General features: G+C 43.8%; 1 protein-coding gene across 6 annotated transcripts in view; it reads left to right on the top strand.

Moving 5' to 3' along the window:
• VIT (vitrin) overlaps nucleotides 1-17280 on the top strand; it is a 59955-nt gene that overhangs the window by 27794 nt on the left and 14881 nt on the right. For 2 of the 6 annotated variants that reach the window (XM_038130555.1, XM_038130554.1), the window contains exons 8-14: nucleotides 1094-1294; nucleotides 1803-1853; nucleotides 6601-6639; nucleotides 6740-6796; nucleotides 7397-7459; nucleotides 11674-11721; nucleotides 16162-16224. In XM_038130555.1, coding sequence (XP_037986483.1) covers nucleotides 1094-1294; nucleotides 1803-1853; nucleotides 6601-6639; nucleotides 6740-6796; nucleotides 7397-7459; nucleotides 11674-11721; nucleotides 16162-16224 — 522 coding nt within the window. The remainder of the gene's footprint in view (nucleotides 1-1093; nucleotides 1295-1802; nucleotides 1854-6600; nucleotides 6640-6739; nucleotides 6797-7396; nucleotides 7460-11673; nucleotides 11722-16161; nucleotides 16225-17280) is intronic. The other 4 variants (XM_038130558.1, XM_038130557.1, XM_038130559.1 and 1 more) reach the window with 3 other exon arrangements.

The raw sequence follows: 17280 nt of genomic DNA, 5'->3' as shown, positions 1-17280 counted from the left end.
CTGATTTTTTCAGCTGAGTTGTTTTGTTTTTCTTCTGAGTCCTCTTCCAGCATTATTCCATTAAAACTGTCTGAGATCTGAGTTTTTCACTGCCTAGCATTAGGTGATAATTAATCCACCAGACAGTGTCACAATGATGCCTTCCAAGAGGAGAACATCCAGAAATAGCAGTAGAACACAAGCTTGTGTTGTGCAGCAGTGAATAGATTGTGCACCATTCCCTTTCAATGTAAACAGCGTGTCAGGCCATCCCCAGGGCTATCGGCAGCGAGGAAAGGAACAGGACCAAGGTTAACATGGAATATATTTAGGGCAGTTTTTTTGTAGCTAGATGGAAAAGATAGCACTGAAGAACCTTTTTTGAGAAAATTACTTGGAAGAATCCAAGCTTGTTGACTATTTTTATAAGGGTATTTAGGATGTATATTTTGCAACTAGAATTGTCACTGTTCTCACAACAGATGATACATTTTAAAAGTAGTAGCAACTGTGAGATGAGTCAATCTTAGAGGAGATTGGCACCTTCCAGGTGGTGATCTTCCCCCCTCTCCTCAGCCAAAGCCCTGAGGCTCCCTATTCTGGCTCTGACCCTCTCCCCCAAATCATCTTTATCTAAATGTTGTCTTTCTGTCAAAAACATTTCAGTGCTGCAATTTTTTTCTGGTCTATGACTCAGATTGGCCATCTTAACTACCAGATGCCAGCTGATTTCCATTTATATGGACCTTCTAAGTGCTTAATTACACTGAGAAAAGACGATGCCAAAACAGAACCTGCAACTGGCTGGTTGAACCATTTCATAGGTCTGAGACATCTGCCAGTTTGATAAGTGTTCCTGGCCAAAGCAGAAAAGTGTAGGGGGAGCATTAATGCTGCAACAGGCTGCTGTCAGCACCCTCTGAGAGCAGAGCGTCACGCAGGCACCTGCACTACACATCCACAATGAAGGCACTAATGGCTCCACAGATGAGGGTGCTTGTAGGCATCCTGAAGAGAATGCCAGTTTCTGGATGACTTAAACATTGAGTGCTGCTGCTGACACTTCCATACATGTCACACATCCAGCCACAGCGACATGTCAATGTTCCTACAGGGGACACAGCCCACAAAGAGCATCAGACGACTCCGGTGCCGACGCCAGCCACACAAATGGCCACCACAACCCCCACACCGACAACCGCGATGACAGATCCTTCCACCACAGTGCCACAGCCAACCACAACACCTGCAGCAACCAGAACCACAGCAGCTCCAGCCAAGACTAGACCTGGACTGCACAGGGTCAGAGATATGGGTCAGTAGCACGGATGTTTGCATTGCTCTCCTTTGGACTGACAGCTCTCCTAAAATTTAAGGAACAAGATATACAGCTGGATATACCATGATTTACAGGATCATGAGTTCAGTAATTCAATATAGAAACACTAGGAGTGGAACAAAAAATATGTAAGTCCATCAGACCAATTCATGTGGGAGTAAGCTCTCCATCCCCAAATGCTGTGATGATTTTCAGGTATAGAAGTCAATAAATAATTCTTTGATTCTCACATCTAGACTGAGAGATCAACAGATAGGTGAAGATTCGTTTTAGAATTAATTTTGTGATAACTTTCAATAGATTAAGTCTGCAATATACCTCTTGTAACACCTTTTGAATTTTTGAGATTAAAACACTGTGAAGGAATTCTCATCCTTTTTTTGCACATCTGTTTTCCTTAATCTTTCCTTCTTCATTTATTGTTATTCATTAGCATTGTGAAGATCCACTTCAATAGCTAAAAATTAAAATCTCTTTTTTTTAGGTTCTAGCAGTGTCCACCCAGCGTATGCATCTGTGGTAGCTGCAGCAGCAAGTAAGTATGGTGAAGTAAGTAAGTATGCCACAAGGCATGCAACACAGTGTGTTTTAGGGCAGCAATGATTCAATAAACTTTCAAGCTTCAGCAAGCTTAATGACTGAATCCAAGTCTGGATTTATACTGAAAAAACAGATGCTTGTCCTAAATGTCAAAGATGCTGATCACCCGCAGTTCTGAGGAAGCATTTCTAGTGAGTATCTGCCCATTTCAGCTGTGACAAAAGCTGGGCTTTGCAAAACTTGGGACAAAGATTTTGCTGTTTGAATCGTGTTTTCCTATTACTTCCTTCTGTCATACTCTTTGAAAGGGAGGCTTGATTTAGTTGTCAAATACACGATGCAGAGGGCTGCTGAGCCGTGTAAGCTTAGGGCTGAAAGCTCTGAAATGCTGACATACATTAAAGCACTCTTCTCTCAAAAATCCCGGGCTGTGGTTCTGAGCCTGGCACACATGTGATGTTATTCCTGGCTTGCCACTTGTTATTGACAGCAGAATGGTGGCTGCTCAGAGCTCTGCATCTCAGTTCAGGAGCCTGCTGCCAGTCCAGCCCCCAGCCTGCAATGCAAGTATATAGAGGTGTTTTTCCATACACTGTGCAATTGCTCAGCTGTGCCATCAAGAAAAGGAGAATATTTTTAACTGTTTGAAAGGTTCTGAGCATGGGGATATGATTGCTTTTGAGTGAAAAGGGAGCTGGGCTATCATTAGCTTTCATGCTCCATAGCTATTTCTGAGTGCTTTCAACTCAGCCTTCCTCTCACATTACTGCAGTCATACCCAGTGCCAAGTAATTCACAGCCAAGAACATGGCAGGGCAAGTATCTTGGGTAATTCAGGTCTTGAGGGGAAGCACAATTAAGTAAAATTTAGTTGTGAGTGCAGAATAAAGGCAGGGGCTGGAGGGGTTAATCTTATCAAGTCAAATGTGCAGGTAGGTATGAGCATGGCAGGATTTACAGAAGTGACCACACGATTCATAAGGGTTTAAATTCTGTGGAAATCTGCATCATTCAGTTCCTAATGTGCCTGCCAACTTGGTTCTGCTTGTTGCTTTCTTTTCTATTTCCTATTCCCACAGGCTGAGCACAGAGGAGGACTTTATTGTCTTTACTAGCAATTAGGAAACCCTGTTTGAGGTTCCCCAGTCAGGAAGATTTGCGTGTTGAGAGTAAGGTTTTGGCAAAACTGAAATCAGTGGGAAGGTTGTATTTGTTTTAATAAGACAAGTAATTTAGTAAAAAATTGAAAACAATCCCCCCCCCACCAAAAAAAAAAAAAAAAAAATCAACCAAGGACCCCAAAACAAAATCTTCACTAATTTTCCAATGTTTTCAGTGGTCACTTAATTTAATTTGGATCCATCTTTCTTCACAATTTTCTTTACTAAAGTTCTAAGCATAAATTAATTCCCAAAATATTAAAGTGATCACAGCTAAGAACAGGTTATTGTGAGCTGGAGTGGTAGAGACCCACTTGTGATTTCACAGACTTCATTTCTAGGATTATGTCCAGCATGTCAGTACCTGTATTCCTGAATTCTCCTGACCCCTTCTTGATTCCGAAAGAGAAGAGCTGGATAAATTAAAAATATAAAAAGTCCTAAATTGGTATACAGTTTTGATGTCATGACCACACATAAATCAGTTTTCTCTGTCTGAGAAGCCTTTAGGGCCCACTGCTATTATTCAGGCCAGAGTTTCTGATTGTTGATATTAACCAGAGCTTGGCTTGCCTGAACAGAATCAGATGTTCTCCTGTCCATCCTGGCTCACAGACACTCACAGATCTATCTCTCACTGTGCATTGGTAGTTTGCCTGCAAAAGACACGTCAAAAGTGAACGGCTATGAAACAGAGCACAGTCAGAATGAACACACCGCTTCCATTTCCAGCCACTGGCACTGGCAATAGTTCACAGGAGCAAAAGAAAAGCAGGATTTTTAGAGCATGAGATTTAGATTAGAGCATGAGAGCAGGGGCAAAATTGCTGCCCTAGTTCTTGCTGTTCTTTCCCCTTTATCTTCTGCTTGTCAAAGACAGAGTAACATAAAAAATAATGGAGACTCTGCTCCACTGCCAGACCCCTGCTTCAAGGACTTGATGTGCCAAAACCGCTAAATGAAAAAACACTGATGTGACTAGTGTGCCATATGACAGCTGGTTCCTGCCTGCCTTACTAGGGCTTCTGCCTCTGTCCAACAGCAGTTAACCCTGCACACTCCCAAGGGCCGCAAGCTCACCTGTTCTCTCCCAGCCCAGCTCTTCAAGCAATCTTCTCTTGCACAGCAGCTTGGAACCCAGATGAGGCTTGGGTCTAAATCCAGTGCTTCTGTGAACACTGCAATCATAAATCATGTCATGATCCTTGGTGCCATGTTGAAGCACTGCGCTGGCAGCCAAGCATCAGCAGCAATTGCCAGGGCATCATCAGGTGAGGTGCTTTCCTGCCCTCTGTGTCCAGATGGGGTCAATGGCTGCATCTATTTTCTGTTTTCAAACAGGGACTCTAAGCTGGGCACTGCCTACCATGGTACACTACACAGATTTCATCCCCTGCTGTGACTTAATAGGGCAGTAAACAGAAAAGTACTGAAAGGACATGAGACAGTGGTAGTGTAAGTGCTGGAGAGGGCATCGAAAGCTCTTCTCCAGCAGGAAGACCAGTAGGGCTCATGCCTTCAGGAAGCACTGGACAAACATTCCATCCTGGCACCAGGGAGAACAGCTGGTGTTTATTTTTGGATGCTGCCTTTCTTCACAACTTATCCCTGACTACTTTACCCATCAAGGGTGCTGACCAAGGTGCAGATGGCCAGGCATATTTTGCGCACAGAGTGGCTCCTTTTCTTGTCAAATCAGTTCTCATTATTCACAAGGTTCACTCTAAACTGCACTTAAACCACTGCTCTCATCATTTCCTGCCTCCATGCTTCCCTGCTCACCACAGAACTTGCCAACCAAGGTTTCTTTGCTCCACTACTTTGATTTTTGACACAGTTCTTGGAGTTTGCCTGGGACTGTCTGTCTCCAGTTTGTTACAGACTTCTCCTAGTCCTGCTCGGCCTCTAGCTTTCACAGAGCCCTGTTCTAATGAACACATATTCATTCCCATGCCACAGCCTCACTGGCATCCCAGATTTGAAGGAAGAACAAGCCTTGCAACCTGGAAGTGCAGTTCCAACTTTTCCTCCTCTACCACCACCATGTTTGCCCCAGCCAACAAAAGCATGGCAGGAGGCAACTTACTGCAGGGATGGGGGTAATGTGCCTTTGGGAGGCACAGCAGGAGGGAGCAGCTCCATGGCCCAGCAAAGTCAAAAGGTGCACAGAGAGAAATCCACATTGGTAGCATCAAATTAAAATTTAAAAGTGGCATAAAATACTTGGATACTGAGGTAATCTCTCCTTTACCCTCTTGTACTCTGTTTCCACTGACCTTGTAAAGAGTGATAGGTACGCATTGGGGCTCAGTCGTGGCAAACGTGAGACAAGGGCAGCTCTGAGACCCAGAGTTAATTTTCTACCACCACTTTGGCACATACTGATCTCCTGTGTGTAAATCCTGTCCTGCACAATCCCATACAACACTGACTGCTGCACGCACAAATTTTTCCCTCCAAAATCTGAACACTCAGCCCAGTATAGCTGTTGTCCATCTGGAGCCTTACAAGCTTAGAGTTTAAAAGCCTTGCCAGTTTTGGCAGATGAGCCCATTACTTCCATAAACAGGATCTCTTTGGCATCTGGAGTTTACAAGGTCTCTCAGGACAGCTCCTAGAAATCCCATCAAATGGCTTCTAGTGGCCTGGAAGGTTCAAGTTTGGGTCAAACTCAAGCTACTTACTGTCACCTAATTTTGCAATGTCAAGCTTCCAAGGAGCAGCAATTCCTGTTTTCTGAGACAACCATTCAAAATGGTCTCATTGATGACATCTTATTGATAAAATAACCTCCTGGGCCCACACTCTGTGCCAGTGTTCACAGAGTCTGGTAGAACATTCCCACTGATTTCACCAGGCTTTCAAAATAATCTTTCTGGGAAAACTAATGAATAAAGGCTTGTTAAAGGATAAGTTTGTTAAGAGGCTTCTTAAGAATAATTAATGAAATGAAAGGCATGATTAAAGACATGGTTTTCATCTGCAAATGATTTGAGCCTTTAGTATTTTTGAACAATGGGAATTTAATAACCCAATCACCTTTAAAAAACCCCTTTGTGTAGAAGACACGTCAGACTCATGAATTCTCCCACATTATCTTTCCATTGTCTCATTACTTACGGTCTGCCTGCTTGCTCATATGCACCTAATCTCTGCAGAAAGAGTACTATCTGGTCTGGGGGGTTGTTTTGGGGTTAAAACCTTCCTCACACAACCAGGACAATTGTATGGTACTGAAATAGAGATAAACACAGATCACCAGTGTGAGTGGGAGAAAGAAAATTACAAAGGAGAGCAAATCACAGAGGTAACTGCAGATCTTTTAAATGCAGACCAGAGACTTGTAGAAGTAATATCCATAACTAAAGGGAACAGACAGATCTGTATGACAGACAGAGCAAGACAGCCCTTTTTTAAGCAGGCTCAAAATATATCTAAGAAAGTCTATTAATGACAACTCTATATATGAACCATTAATTCTGACAGCTATAAAGTGAGACTCAGTGAAAAAGCTAGGAAGCAGTAGTAGTGAACCAAACATGGTGTAATAAATCACACTTTTCCACTTTGATGTCTACTTAGGACAGGTTCAGGCCGCAAAAGGAAGAGGACAGAATACAGGTATGTTTTAATTTAACAACAACCAGTAGATTTGTACTGCTCAAATGCTAGAAAACCTTGCGTTTAAGTTCCATGTGCTAACCAATATAATATTTTAAAGCATTCAGGGGCACTTCCACCTCTGCAAGTAACAGGAATAGTTTACGACACAATACAGGTAAAGGCATTACAATCCTCCTCTATTTCCTCCCCACAGACATTTTTACCACTTACATCTACCAAGTCATGTAGTAACACACTGTTTTTCCCTCCTAACCATGTTCATAGCAGGCTGCAGTGAGAGGAGATATCACAGTGGTCATTGTGTGACAATAATGTAACTTTAAAGAAAAAAAGTAAACGAGATTGATTAAAAATGGAATCGTCAAAAAAAGCAGTCAAAAATAATTTATAGATGTCTTTTATAACATTTGCTGTTGCAAAATGAGAGGTGAACATTGTGTCTGTGTAAGTTTGCAGGACTAAGGCCTGACCCAGTTCACAGGCCCCAAGCACAGTCAGCATCCCAGGACCCAGTGCCAGTTGTTCCAGAGGACCAGCTGATAGCTGCACTGTGCAGCACCTACTAACACTTAAACTCTTTTGCCAGCCTCTTTCAGCCCTTTAAAATTAATTCAAAGTTTCCATCTTCCTTTTCTGTGTGGTTTGAAAATGTGCAGAAAGACAATGTGGGGCCACTGCATCCCTTGTGATGATGCTTCTCTCTCCTCACCCACTGGATCTATTTAACCTCTTGCCTCTTTGTCTGATCACGCAGGTCCTCAGCGCCAAGAGCCTGTTGCCACCTTCCAGAGGGCTGCCAGCTCTCCAGTCCACCTGGGTGAGCAAGACTGCTAGCAGCAGATTTTCCACTCTCTTTAACAGTTTTAGCAACCACAAATTAGCATGTGTACTGCACATTGTTTTCCTGCATCCTGGAGGAGGACCAGGGCAAGACTCCTGCACTGAACACCAACTAGCAGCTTCCTGAAAGGGAAAGGCAAAGCAAAGCTCAGTCACAGGTGACCTGTTGTTTCAGGTCATGGGAATCAACATATACAAAGTGTTTTCAGTTTTTCTAATTGGTTAGTCAAAACAGAAAACAAACAACCAGCTCTGTGCAGCCTTTCAGGTCTTTAGTAGAGCTAGATCTTCTGTTCCTGTGGTTCCCAGAAACCTCTAGGCTGACAGTGAAAGTAGAGGTTGCTTTTAATATTGAGGGTAGAAACATCACCTGTACTGTTCTCTCTTCCTGGAAGTGCAATTGACCCTTCCCCAACAAGCAGCCCAGTGAACAGGCACTTTACAAGGCCTACAACAACTTCCCAGGGGCTCCAGAGCTCTCAGGACACCTACCAAACACTAACTCTCCCATGATGGACAGCAGAGTTTCTCAGAGACAGATTTTGTCTGGGAGCACCCAGGGTGGGGCATGGGATGGGAGCTGGGTTGCAGCAAGGCATGCAGGGCTGCACCAAGTCCCCACAAAGTCCCCCTGCAAGCCCACAAAGTCCCCACAAGAGCAGCAGGGCAGGTCCAGCAGTGGTTCCCAGGATGACCCAACAGCCCGGGCTGCCAGGCAAGTCCCCAGCCATGAGGCAGGTCTGACCAGCTGAGGCAGGGCACCAGGTAAGGGAGGCAAGGTCTGGGTCGAGATAGCATGGCACAAACCTAGGCACAGGTACAAGGAGCAAAGGAGAGGGTGTGCACCTCTGTGCTGACCCATGGATGATTCCCACAGCCCTGGCCAAGGCAAGTGCTGCCCTGTACCAGTGCTGACCTCCTACATGGGCAGCCAAACCCACTGGGGAGGGAGAAACTGCAGCAGATGAAGGCAGCCCTGAGGGCTTTGGTGAGAACTGGGAATCACAGGAGGAATATTATGGCAGGGAAGAGCCAAGTGGTCATTCACATTGAGGTTAGGGGATGTTATTATGCAGGATATGTTATTATTTTTCCAGATAATTCCAGCCAAGTAATCTCACCCAGCAGTCTCCTGGTCAAAATGATAATTTGTAGTTGACCTAGTTGCAGCATATTTAAAATATACTTGTCCTAAGATGTACTCCATTCCCTCACTTTTCTACTCCTCCTCATTTCAATCTTCTTCTCTTCTTTCTGTTTTCCATTTGTGTTTGTCTTTTTTCATACCTTTTCAGCCATACCAAAGGATTGCTAATTCCCAAGCTAGCCAAATCTTTGCCAGAAAAACAGGAGAATACTGCTGAGTCTTACTTAAATCAAAGACAGTATTTGACCGCATCTATTTGCTTAAGGTGCCTTAAGGTCACCTTAAAGTGGATAAAAGGCACAAATTTTCCATCATAAATTATTCTGCTTTCTTCACCACAGAACAAGAAGGAAAAGAAATACAAACACATATTTGCTGTATTCCCAGTATGTCCTGATCCTTTTTTTAGTTCAGAAAGTGGCAGCTCAGATGTGTTGCTTTCCAGCAGCAAACTTTTCTAACAATCAAAGGAAAATTCCTGAAGAAGTCCTTGCTTTGGGGTAGCTGGCTGCAAATATGCAAAATATACAGCTTTTTGAGAGACCTGTTTATCCAGGTAAAAGCTTTATTTCTTGCATATTGTCCTGGACACAAAGGCAAGTGGTTCTTGATCCCACCAAGAGTGTGCCAGCAGTAGAGATCAGTTCTGAGAGTTTGGCCATGATGTCGAGGAACTTCCTCTCATCAGTTCAGGCTGCCAGAAAAGTGTGCTAGGAAAATGCCTTTGCCAACACACTTGTGTTACTTGTGCAATGCACATTAACTCCCTTGAAATCCCATACTCACTTAGTCTTGAGTTTTCAAGAGTGTTTCTCAAGGCAATTATACTGAATAGTTTTGGTGGTATCTTTCTTTTTTTTTAAATGAGATCAGTCTTGAAATATCTTAAAAATCAACCCTTTTTTTAATGGGCATCTTCAAGTGAGGGAAAAAAAAAAGCCCTAGTTATAAAAATTATCATTTCACTTTCAGATATACATTTCATGGACAGCTTTCTTCATTATGTGTCCACTACAATATGCAAGAAATAGAGCCTCTTCCTGGAGAAACAAGTCTCTCAAATATTTTGCATATTTGCAGCCAGCTACCCCAAATCCTTGGGATAGCTCTTGTCTTCTTGGTATTTATCTTGTCATTAAGATAGTAAACTACCACAGAATGTTCTAAATGGGTGAAGAAGATTGGTTGAAGAAAAATCAGACATCTCCTACCCACAGGGATTTGGACAGACTAGAGTACCTGTGGACATCTGAGCTGAAGTTGTTAATTGTTAATCTAGAAAAACCTCACCATTGGTCCTACTGATAGAAACCAGTCTTTTTCAGCATCTGCTTGTCTTTCTGAAAAGCATCTGTCTGTCTTTTGTAAGCAGTCAGAGATGTTAAAGAAGCCTGGTTTCTGAGGATGATCCCTGACAATGAGGTGGCAGCAGAAACAAACCTGTGACACGTGAGATGAGCACATTCCATTGCTCTGGTCCTTCAGCTCACATCCCTACATAGGAAGAAGAGAAAAGAGGGCAAATCTTTGTGCAGCTCCTCAGCTGATTCCATTTGCCATACAGCTTCGACTGCTTTAAACAGGTTTGCCACTGCAACTCACAGAGCACCATCTTTGTACAGAAGACTCGAGAAGTGCAGGGCCTTCTTCATAATTTGCTCTTTGTCTGCTTTTTCTTTTCAGCTGGTCAGGATGAAAAGCAGCCTCATATGAATCTTCCTTTCTCACAGTCACTGGGTGCTCCTCCAGCCTGGGAGGGGGAAGCACACTTTTGCAGATTACTCACAAACTGGTTTAATTGAAATTTGCTCTTCTCAGTGACAGCATTCAGGAGACATGTTGGCCACTTTGATAACAAATGAGCATCAGCTCTTCTCTGTGGGTAGAGTCCTGTTCTCTGCAACCATCACCCCTAGCTCCTGTTGGTGCTGTTTGCTCATGGCTCTGCTGAAGGATGTACAAAACTGGCAAACAACACTGCCAGAATATAGGAATATTCCTCTTGGTTTTCCCCTTGTTTCTTTTCCATTACCTGCCCTTCCTTTACTCGATTTCTCCTCCTAAGCAAAATCACAAAATAACTTCTGTGTGCTTCATGATTGACTTAGCCCTTTGTTGTCCTCAGTTTTTTAAACCTTCATGGGGTGTTTAAGTAGTGCTCAGCATAAGGGGGGAAATCACCCTAGCAATGGAACATGGCAGGGTTCCTCCTACCCCAAGGAGACCACACACTTCATTCAGCCATCAGACTCATCCAACAAGTCTTCCTCCCAAAGAGAAGCTGACAGCTCCTCATGGGAAAGGCAATCTAAGGACAAGGTCACTGCTCTCTAGGCTGGAGGATACTGGCAAGCCTACGCACAACTTTGTTGAAGCCTACATTGTAGTTCACCCACTGGCTCTAGTCAAGAGCACACCAGCTTTGTGCAGCTTATTGGGTCTTCAATAGAGTTAAATCTTTTCTTCCTGGGATTCCCAGGAACTGTTTCTGTCCTAGTCAGATGCAAGGACATTCATCTGGCTGCAACCCAGAGCAAAACATCACTTTTGGGAACATCTTTCAGCAGGTTCCAAAAACAAAGACATTTTGGGGTTTATTTATAAGGGCAGCAATTTTGATGAAGGTATCTATGCCTAATAAGCGAAAAGCAATTTTTAGACAATTTCTGTGTGTTTTGGTGCGCTGAAGGGATAGAGAAATCTGTAGGTGAGAGGTCCTCACAGATTTTCAGTGAAAAACAATTTAAACAAAAAAAATATACTGCAGTCTGTGCCTCAGTATCAGTGCAATTTACAGGAACAAGACCAAAACATATTTAAAACCTTAAAAAAGTTTAGTGCTGTGAGGGCAGTGATACAAGGCTCCTAATTAAGGCTTGAAATGTGCACGTGAAAGTTCCCAGGTTTACTGATTTCTTCAGTTCCTAAATTAATTTAAGTTATTGTCTGACTGACCTCTCTATATTGAGTCAGAACTGTGTGATCTCGAGTATTTGCACTACTATCAATAAAAGTTGTTTTTTTTTCTCTTTCATGTGTGAAAGCAATGGAAATAGACTCATGGAAATCTGGACTGAGCCTTTTTGACACAGGTAAATATTAAAAGCATCTGGTAACTAGTCTGGGAATAAGTGGTTTCCATCACACACGGGTAAAGCTAAATCTATTTATTCATCAGGCCCATGACACTGGTGGTAACAATCTCATTTTAAGAAGTAATTACAGCATTTTAAATTGTAAATAAGGTATGTTGTTTCCATCTTAGCAAATTATTCTGTGCTTTCATCACTTTTGAGTTTCTGCTTGAAGCAGGAGCAGAAGAGAGGAGCTCTGGAGAGATTTGGCAGCTACACTACAGGAAAGGGATTCTAGCTACTGAAATCCATTTGTAAATGAGAAGGTATTTTGGGAATGCCACAGCTGAGATCACAGTTTAGAGCTGCAGTAAGTGAGGAACATGACAGATTATCCTGATGTCAATGTACTTAGGGAAGACATTCAGATAAGAAAAGGAAGGTTTGTGTCAAATGTAAAGAATAATGAACATTGATGAAATTTTCTGACATTTTATCCTTCAAAAATGACAATATGGAGATAAGAATATTTTATGAGTACTGGTAAAGGAAAAAAAAACCCTACATTTGTAAGGCTCTCTCTAGTAGTAACAAGACCAAGATTTGTGCAACCCTTAATCAGGAGCAGTTTCCAACTGCAGATTTAACAGCTCCCTCTCCTCGGGAACATTAAAAGCAGACTGCACAAGATACAGACCAATTCATGACGTGGTACTCTCCCTCTTACCAAGGGCCTCACCATCCAATACAAGAGGTCTTTCCCACCACGGGTTTTGATGCTGGAGAGGGCTGTGCTGGTGGCCCTTGTAAAGGCCATTCCCTTAAATATTCTTCTTACTTCAAAGCCACTAGTGTGCTTATTCAGGAAAAGCTGCAACACGAGGGCCAGGGTGCAGAGGGATATTTTGAGGCAGAAAACGACAGATTGCATTACATGCAATGAAAGGTTGGGCATGGGGGAAGGGATGTTGTATTAATAGTTTCTCAGCAACTGAAATGCCAGCATAGACTAGTGTGATAAAGTCTGATGAATTCAGATTGTCACTTCAAAGGAGTGGTTTCTGGCGTGGATGTAATCACTGCTGTCTTACTTAAATGAATGGGAAGTTTAATCAGTATGGACAGCTGTGACAATCAGTGAAGGGAACTTTAATTAGCATGGAGTAGACTGCCCATGCAGCAAGTTGAAATTCCCATGGCAATACCAACAATAAAATGGACTGGCAGAACAGGGAGGCCCATAGAGACTGACCACCTCCCCAATTAGTTGGGGAAGAGTATTTGGTGGGTGACCACATCGTTCCACTGTGCACAAATCAGCCAGCTGGCCCACAACCTTCAAGAACTGATCATTGCAGTGGCAAATAAAAATGAAAAATGCTGCGCTGCCTACACTTGAGTTTTCCATGCTGACAAAGCTAATGTCAGCTGTATGCCTGGAAAAAGAATATGGATTTTACAGGATGAAGTTAAATGCATGAGGCAAATAGCTATCTATGAATTATCCTTCATCCTTCCTTCTATCCTTCATATAGACTTTAGTTGCTAAAATGGATGGCACATGTTAATTTCTAATTTCACTACACTGTTAAATCCACCTACTTTCTGTTCTGAAAATAAGGCAAGGTGGGGGGGAAATGCGCATATGGGATACCAAGCTGGCACATGTGAGGTACGCAGTGTGCAGGCTGCAGGATGAAGCGTGGCTTTGGTCTGTTGCTGAGGAACTATTATGTGTCTGTGTAATTAAAGCCTGTACTGGAATATACACAGTCAGGAAGGCAGGCCGATGACTATTTCAGGTTTAAAAAAAAAAGCCAATAATTTTCATCCATGTGGTTGACAAAGAGAGCTGTGCATGGCCAAGTCATGTTTCCTTTAATTTCCTTTAATTTAATCAGATAAACTAACCATAAACTTGCACAAGACTTGCCTTCCTTCAAAGGCAGGTTTGGTTTGTGTCAGCAAGACCTTCAGGCTTGAGAGAGGTCAGAAATGTTTCCTGCAGCAGATATCACTGGATGGAACTGTTTAGTGACCCCCCTGTTCCACATCATTTTTTCTCAGTCAGGAACAGGTGGCCAGCCTCAGGCAGTGCTGCCCCAGCATCACCATTCTACCTCTCCCTGCTGGTGTTTCCCCTATCAAAATGGGCTCTCATGGGCAAATACACAACACCAGGTGCACTCTTCCCTGTTCCCTGCCTGGGAGCTCATCTCCTGGGTGCGAGACAAGAGGCACAAGCCAGCAAAGTGCTGGACAACAGCTCCAGCCATAAGAGATGAAGCCAGTCAGAGCTTGGCTTGCCAGCCTGCTTTTGACTGCATCCAGCCTGCTCTGGCACAAGAGGGCCAGCTCCACTAACTGTGGGAGAGAGGCTTTTCTGTCACAAGAGTCAGTGCCAGGATGGGTGGAGAGCTCCTATTCCCAGTCCAGAAAGTATCCTGTCCAAAGTTTGGGCAGGAGCACAGGGAAGAGGCACGTGGGTCTGCAGGCACTGCAGGCACCACATACACAGTGACAAAAAGCAGCACCAGCCCTGGAGCTCTCCTAACCTGACCAGACATAGCAGCGAAATTCTCAAACAAAGCACACAAAGCAATCACCAACTCTTGCTGTAGACAAAGTAGGGCAACTCTCTGTGCTCTTTGCCTGCTTCAATCACAGGCAGCACCGTGGGCTCCCATACAAGGCCAAGCCCAGTGTTCCAGCTAGCTCCACATCCTGACTCTACCAACAGGCAACAGCAGATGCCTGGGGACAAGCAAAGCAGAGGGAAATCACTGCTTTGGTGCTGCTGTTAGCAGCTCTGTTTGGTCCCTGCAGTAGAAACTTTCTGCACTGGCAGCTGAATTTCAAACTGAGAAGCCAAAGCACCCCTGTCTGGTACAGATGCTGCCGTGTGCTGAAGCCTCCCAGCAGGGGTCAGGTACCAATCAAATCAGTTTTACACCAGGTCCTGCATACTCAGACTTAATACAAACATGGTCCCTGGCCCAAAACTATGTGCAGCTTGCAGCATGCAGCTAGAAGGACTAAAAAATGTTGTATTTGAAAGTTATGAGAGGTTAAATTTTAGACTTAACTGGAAAAGAAATAGGAGTGGTTACAGAGTGGGATGGAGCTGGTACTTCCCTCCATTTCCTTCACAGTACTCTGCCTTATTATGGCTTGGCCCTTAATACCTTCAGCAACCAACTTTGGCTGTTACATCTCCCATCATATTTAGGTGATGATCTTCCCTGAGGTCCCTTTATTCCCCTTTCCCACTGATGCTCTCATGCTTGGCTTGCTCATGGTTGGCTGCTGTGGAGAGACAAACTCTGTAGCACCTAGTAATTTCTCATACTTTTCTTTTCTTTATAAAGCTCACACTTTCTAAAATTATACTTTCACTGTGTCTCTGAAGTCAGTAATCTTTCCTCAACTTACTTGGTGATGAAGATTTTAAGGAAGTCTTCCTCCTACTTCTCTTAAAAAATCTAACATGCAGTTTACAAAAATAATAAGCTATTCTGCTGTTCTTTAGACCAACAGCTTTCTTGATGAGTGTTCAGTTTGTAGCTTGTCTGATCATTGCTGTCTCTTCTGAGGATTATCCCAGCTAAATCCCCTTAATCCTGTCATGCTGTACTGAAAAGACACAGCTCTTTGCCCTTGCTTGGAAGGAAGATGCTGGACTGTGGGAGAGTCTTGTCGGACATTCAAGTCATGAGTGAAGTTCAGCATTTTTAGACCTTTTGATGCCAGCCTGATGGTGTCCTGTGAGTCAGTACCTTTCACAAGGACATCAACTCATCTTTTCAAGGCTGCTACCACCCAAATACTTCACTAGAATCCCCTAGTGACTCATGACACTTTCCCGTGACTTAACCATAGCTCTGTTACTCTGCTTCTTTTGTGCTTTGCACCTGAGCAGCTGTGGCTTCCATTGCTTCCTCAGCTGTAATGAGCTGGAGTCAGCTGCTGCCTGTGCTTTTCTCTCCAGACAGAAAAAAATGTGATAAATCTGTTGCTTATCCACTTCAGACATTGTGCAGCTCATTATAAGGCACAGTGAGCCAGTGGGGTGGCATTGCTGGTTTTCAGGAAAAGATTGTTGGGAGTCACCATCCCACACCGTGGCCACCAGCCTCTGCTCCTGAGGAGCCCACTACTTGTGCATGATGCTCCCAAGCCCTTGCAGTTAGGGAACTGACTCCCAAAGGGGAGCACCTCAAAGCAGGTACTAGGAGTGATTTTGGTGACATTCCTAGAAATGTCTCTGCTCTTGTTTTACCCCAGGAGTGTTGTAGATAAAAAAAGGTAAGCTCCAAGGGTGTCCTCCCCACCCCCATTCTCCTCCCACATCAATCCTCAGGCCAGGGGGTCTCTGCAGGGACCCTGTTGCCCATTTCCTTAAAGAGCAATGGCAGCCACCAAGCACATATTGATAGATCCTTTCCTTTCTCTGTTTAGGCTTCAGTTCAAAGGAAGAATTGAATCCAAAGCCGCTGGAATCCATCTCCCAGGGGAATCAGAGTATGTACTTCAGAATTAACTTCATAATTAAGCGACATTATTAATTACATACTGCTAGAATGCATTCAAATTAAATAGCAAAAGGTAAGTTTTCAAGAAAGCCTAAGAAAATCCAGGAGCGCATTTTTCCCTTGCAGAGAAAAAGTGAGCAGTCTCTGCTGACCCCTCATACACAGACTTGGTTTTTGCTTCTACAGGGAAGGAAATAACAGCCAAAATTTAGCTTACCTTGGCAGTGAGGTGGTGGCTGCTCCCTACCACCTCTTCCCAGGCAGTATCAGCTCCAGCCTCCCAGCAGAGCTTCTTCACTCAGGTACTTTGGTGGCAGAGGACAGCAATCCAGTGTGCTGCAGAGCAGGCTCCCATGGCTATACTGTGTGCAGGCACCCTTCCTTCAGCAGTGGGTGGGAGGGAAGGACACCACCTGAGAAAGGGACCCAACGCCTGCCACAGCCAGGAGAGAGACGATGCAGAGGAATCATCAAGGACCACCCAAGTTCAGAGAAGAAAATGCAGGTTCCCCTGCTCTGAAATCTTGTATAGCCAGATTTAAAAGGCAGATTTACCCATTGTTTCATCTTTAGTTGAGGCCCAAAGTAGCAGAAGAAAAAGAAAGCAAGTTCTTAGTGGAGAGACTGGGTCACTTGCCACCTCTTCATTAGAAACCACCCCAAAGAGAGGGTTCACCCTTCCAACAGTGCCTGGGTCATCTCTTGCCCATCCTTGTGCAGCTGAACACTGTCTGAACTCTTTACAGTAACTACTGAACCAAATATCTATGTATTCCCAGGCATTCCTCTTAATATTTAAAGAATTCTTTTCCCTGTCAAAGATGTCAAATACACCTGAAACTGATACAGAAATACGGGAAAGAAGAAGAAGAAGGGAAGGCTGTGCCCTATAGACCCCATTGCCCTGCAGAACAGCAGAGCTTGGTGCAGTGGAGACACCAGCAAGGACAGCTGTGTTTCCAGCAGTTAAACTGAAATAAGCCACACCAGAAACAAAATTTCTATCCCACTGATATCTCTAGGACCATAAAAGTCCCATTTCAGA

The sequence above is a fragment of the Motacilla alba genome, chromosome 3 (genome assembly GCF_015832195.1).
Source record: "Motacilla alba alba isolate MOTALB_02 chromosome 3, Motacilla_alba_V1.0_pri, whole genome shotgun sequence".
NCBI lineage: Eukaryota > Metazoa > Chordata > Aves > Passeriformes > Motacillidae > Motacilla > Motacilla alba.
This window is presented reverse-complemented; position numbering and strand designations above follow the sequence as displayed.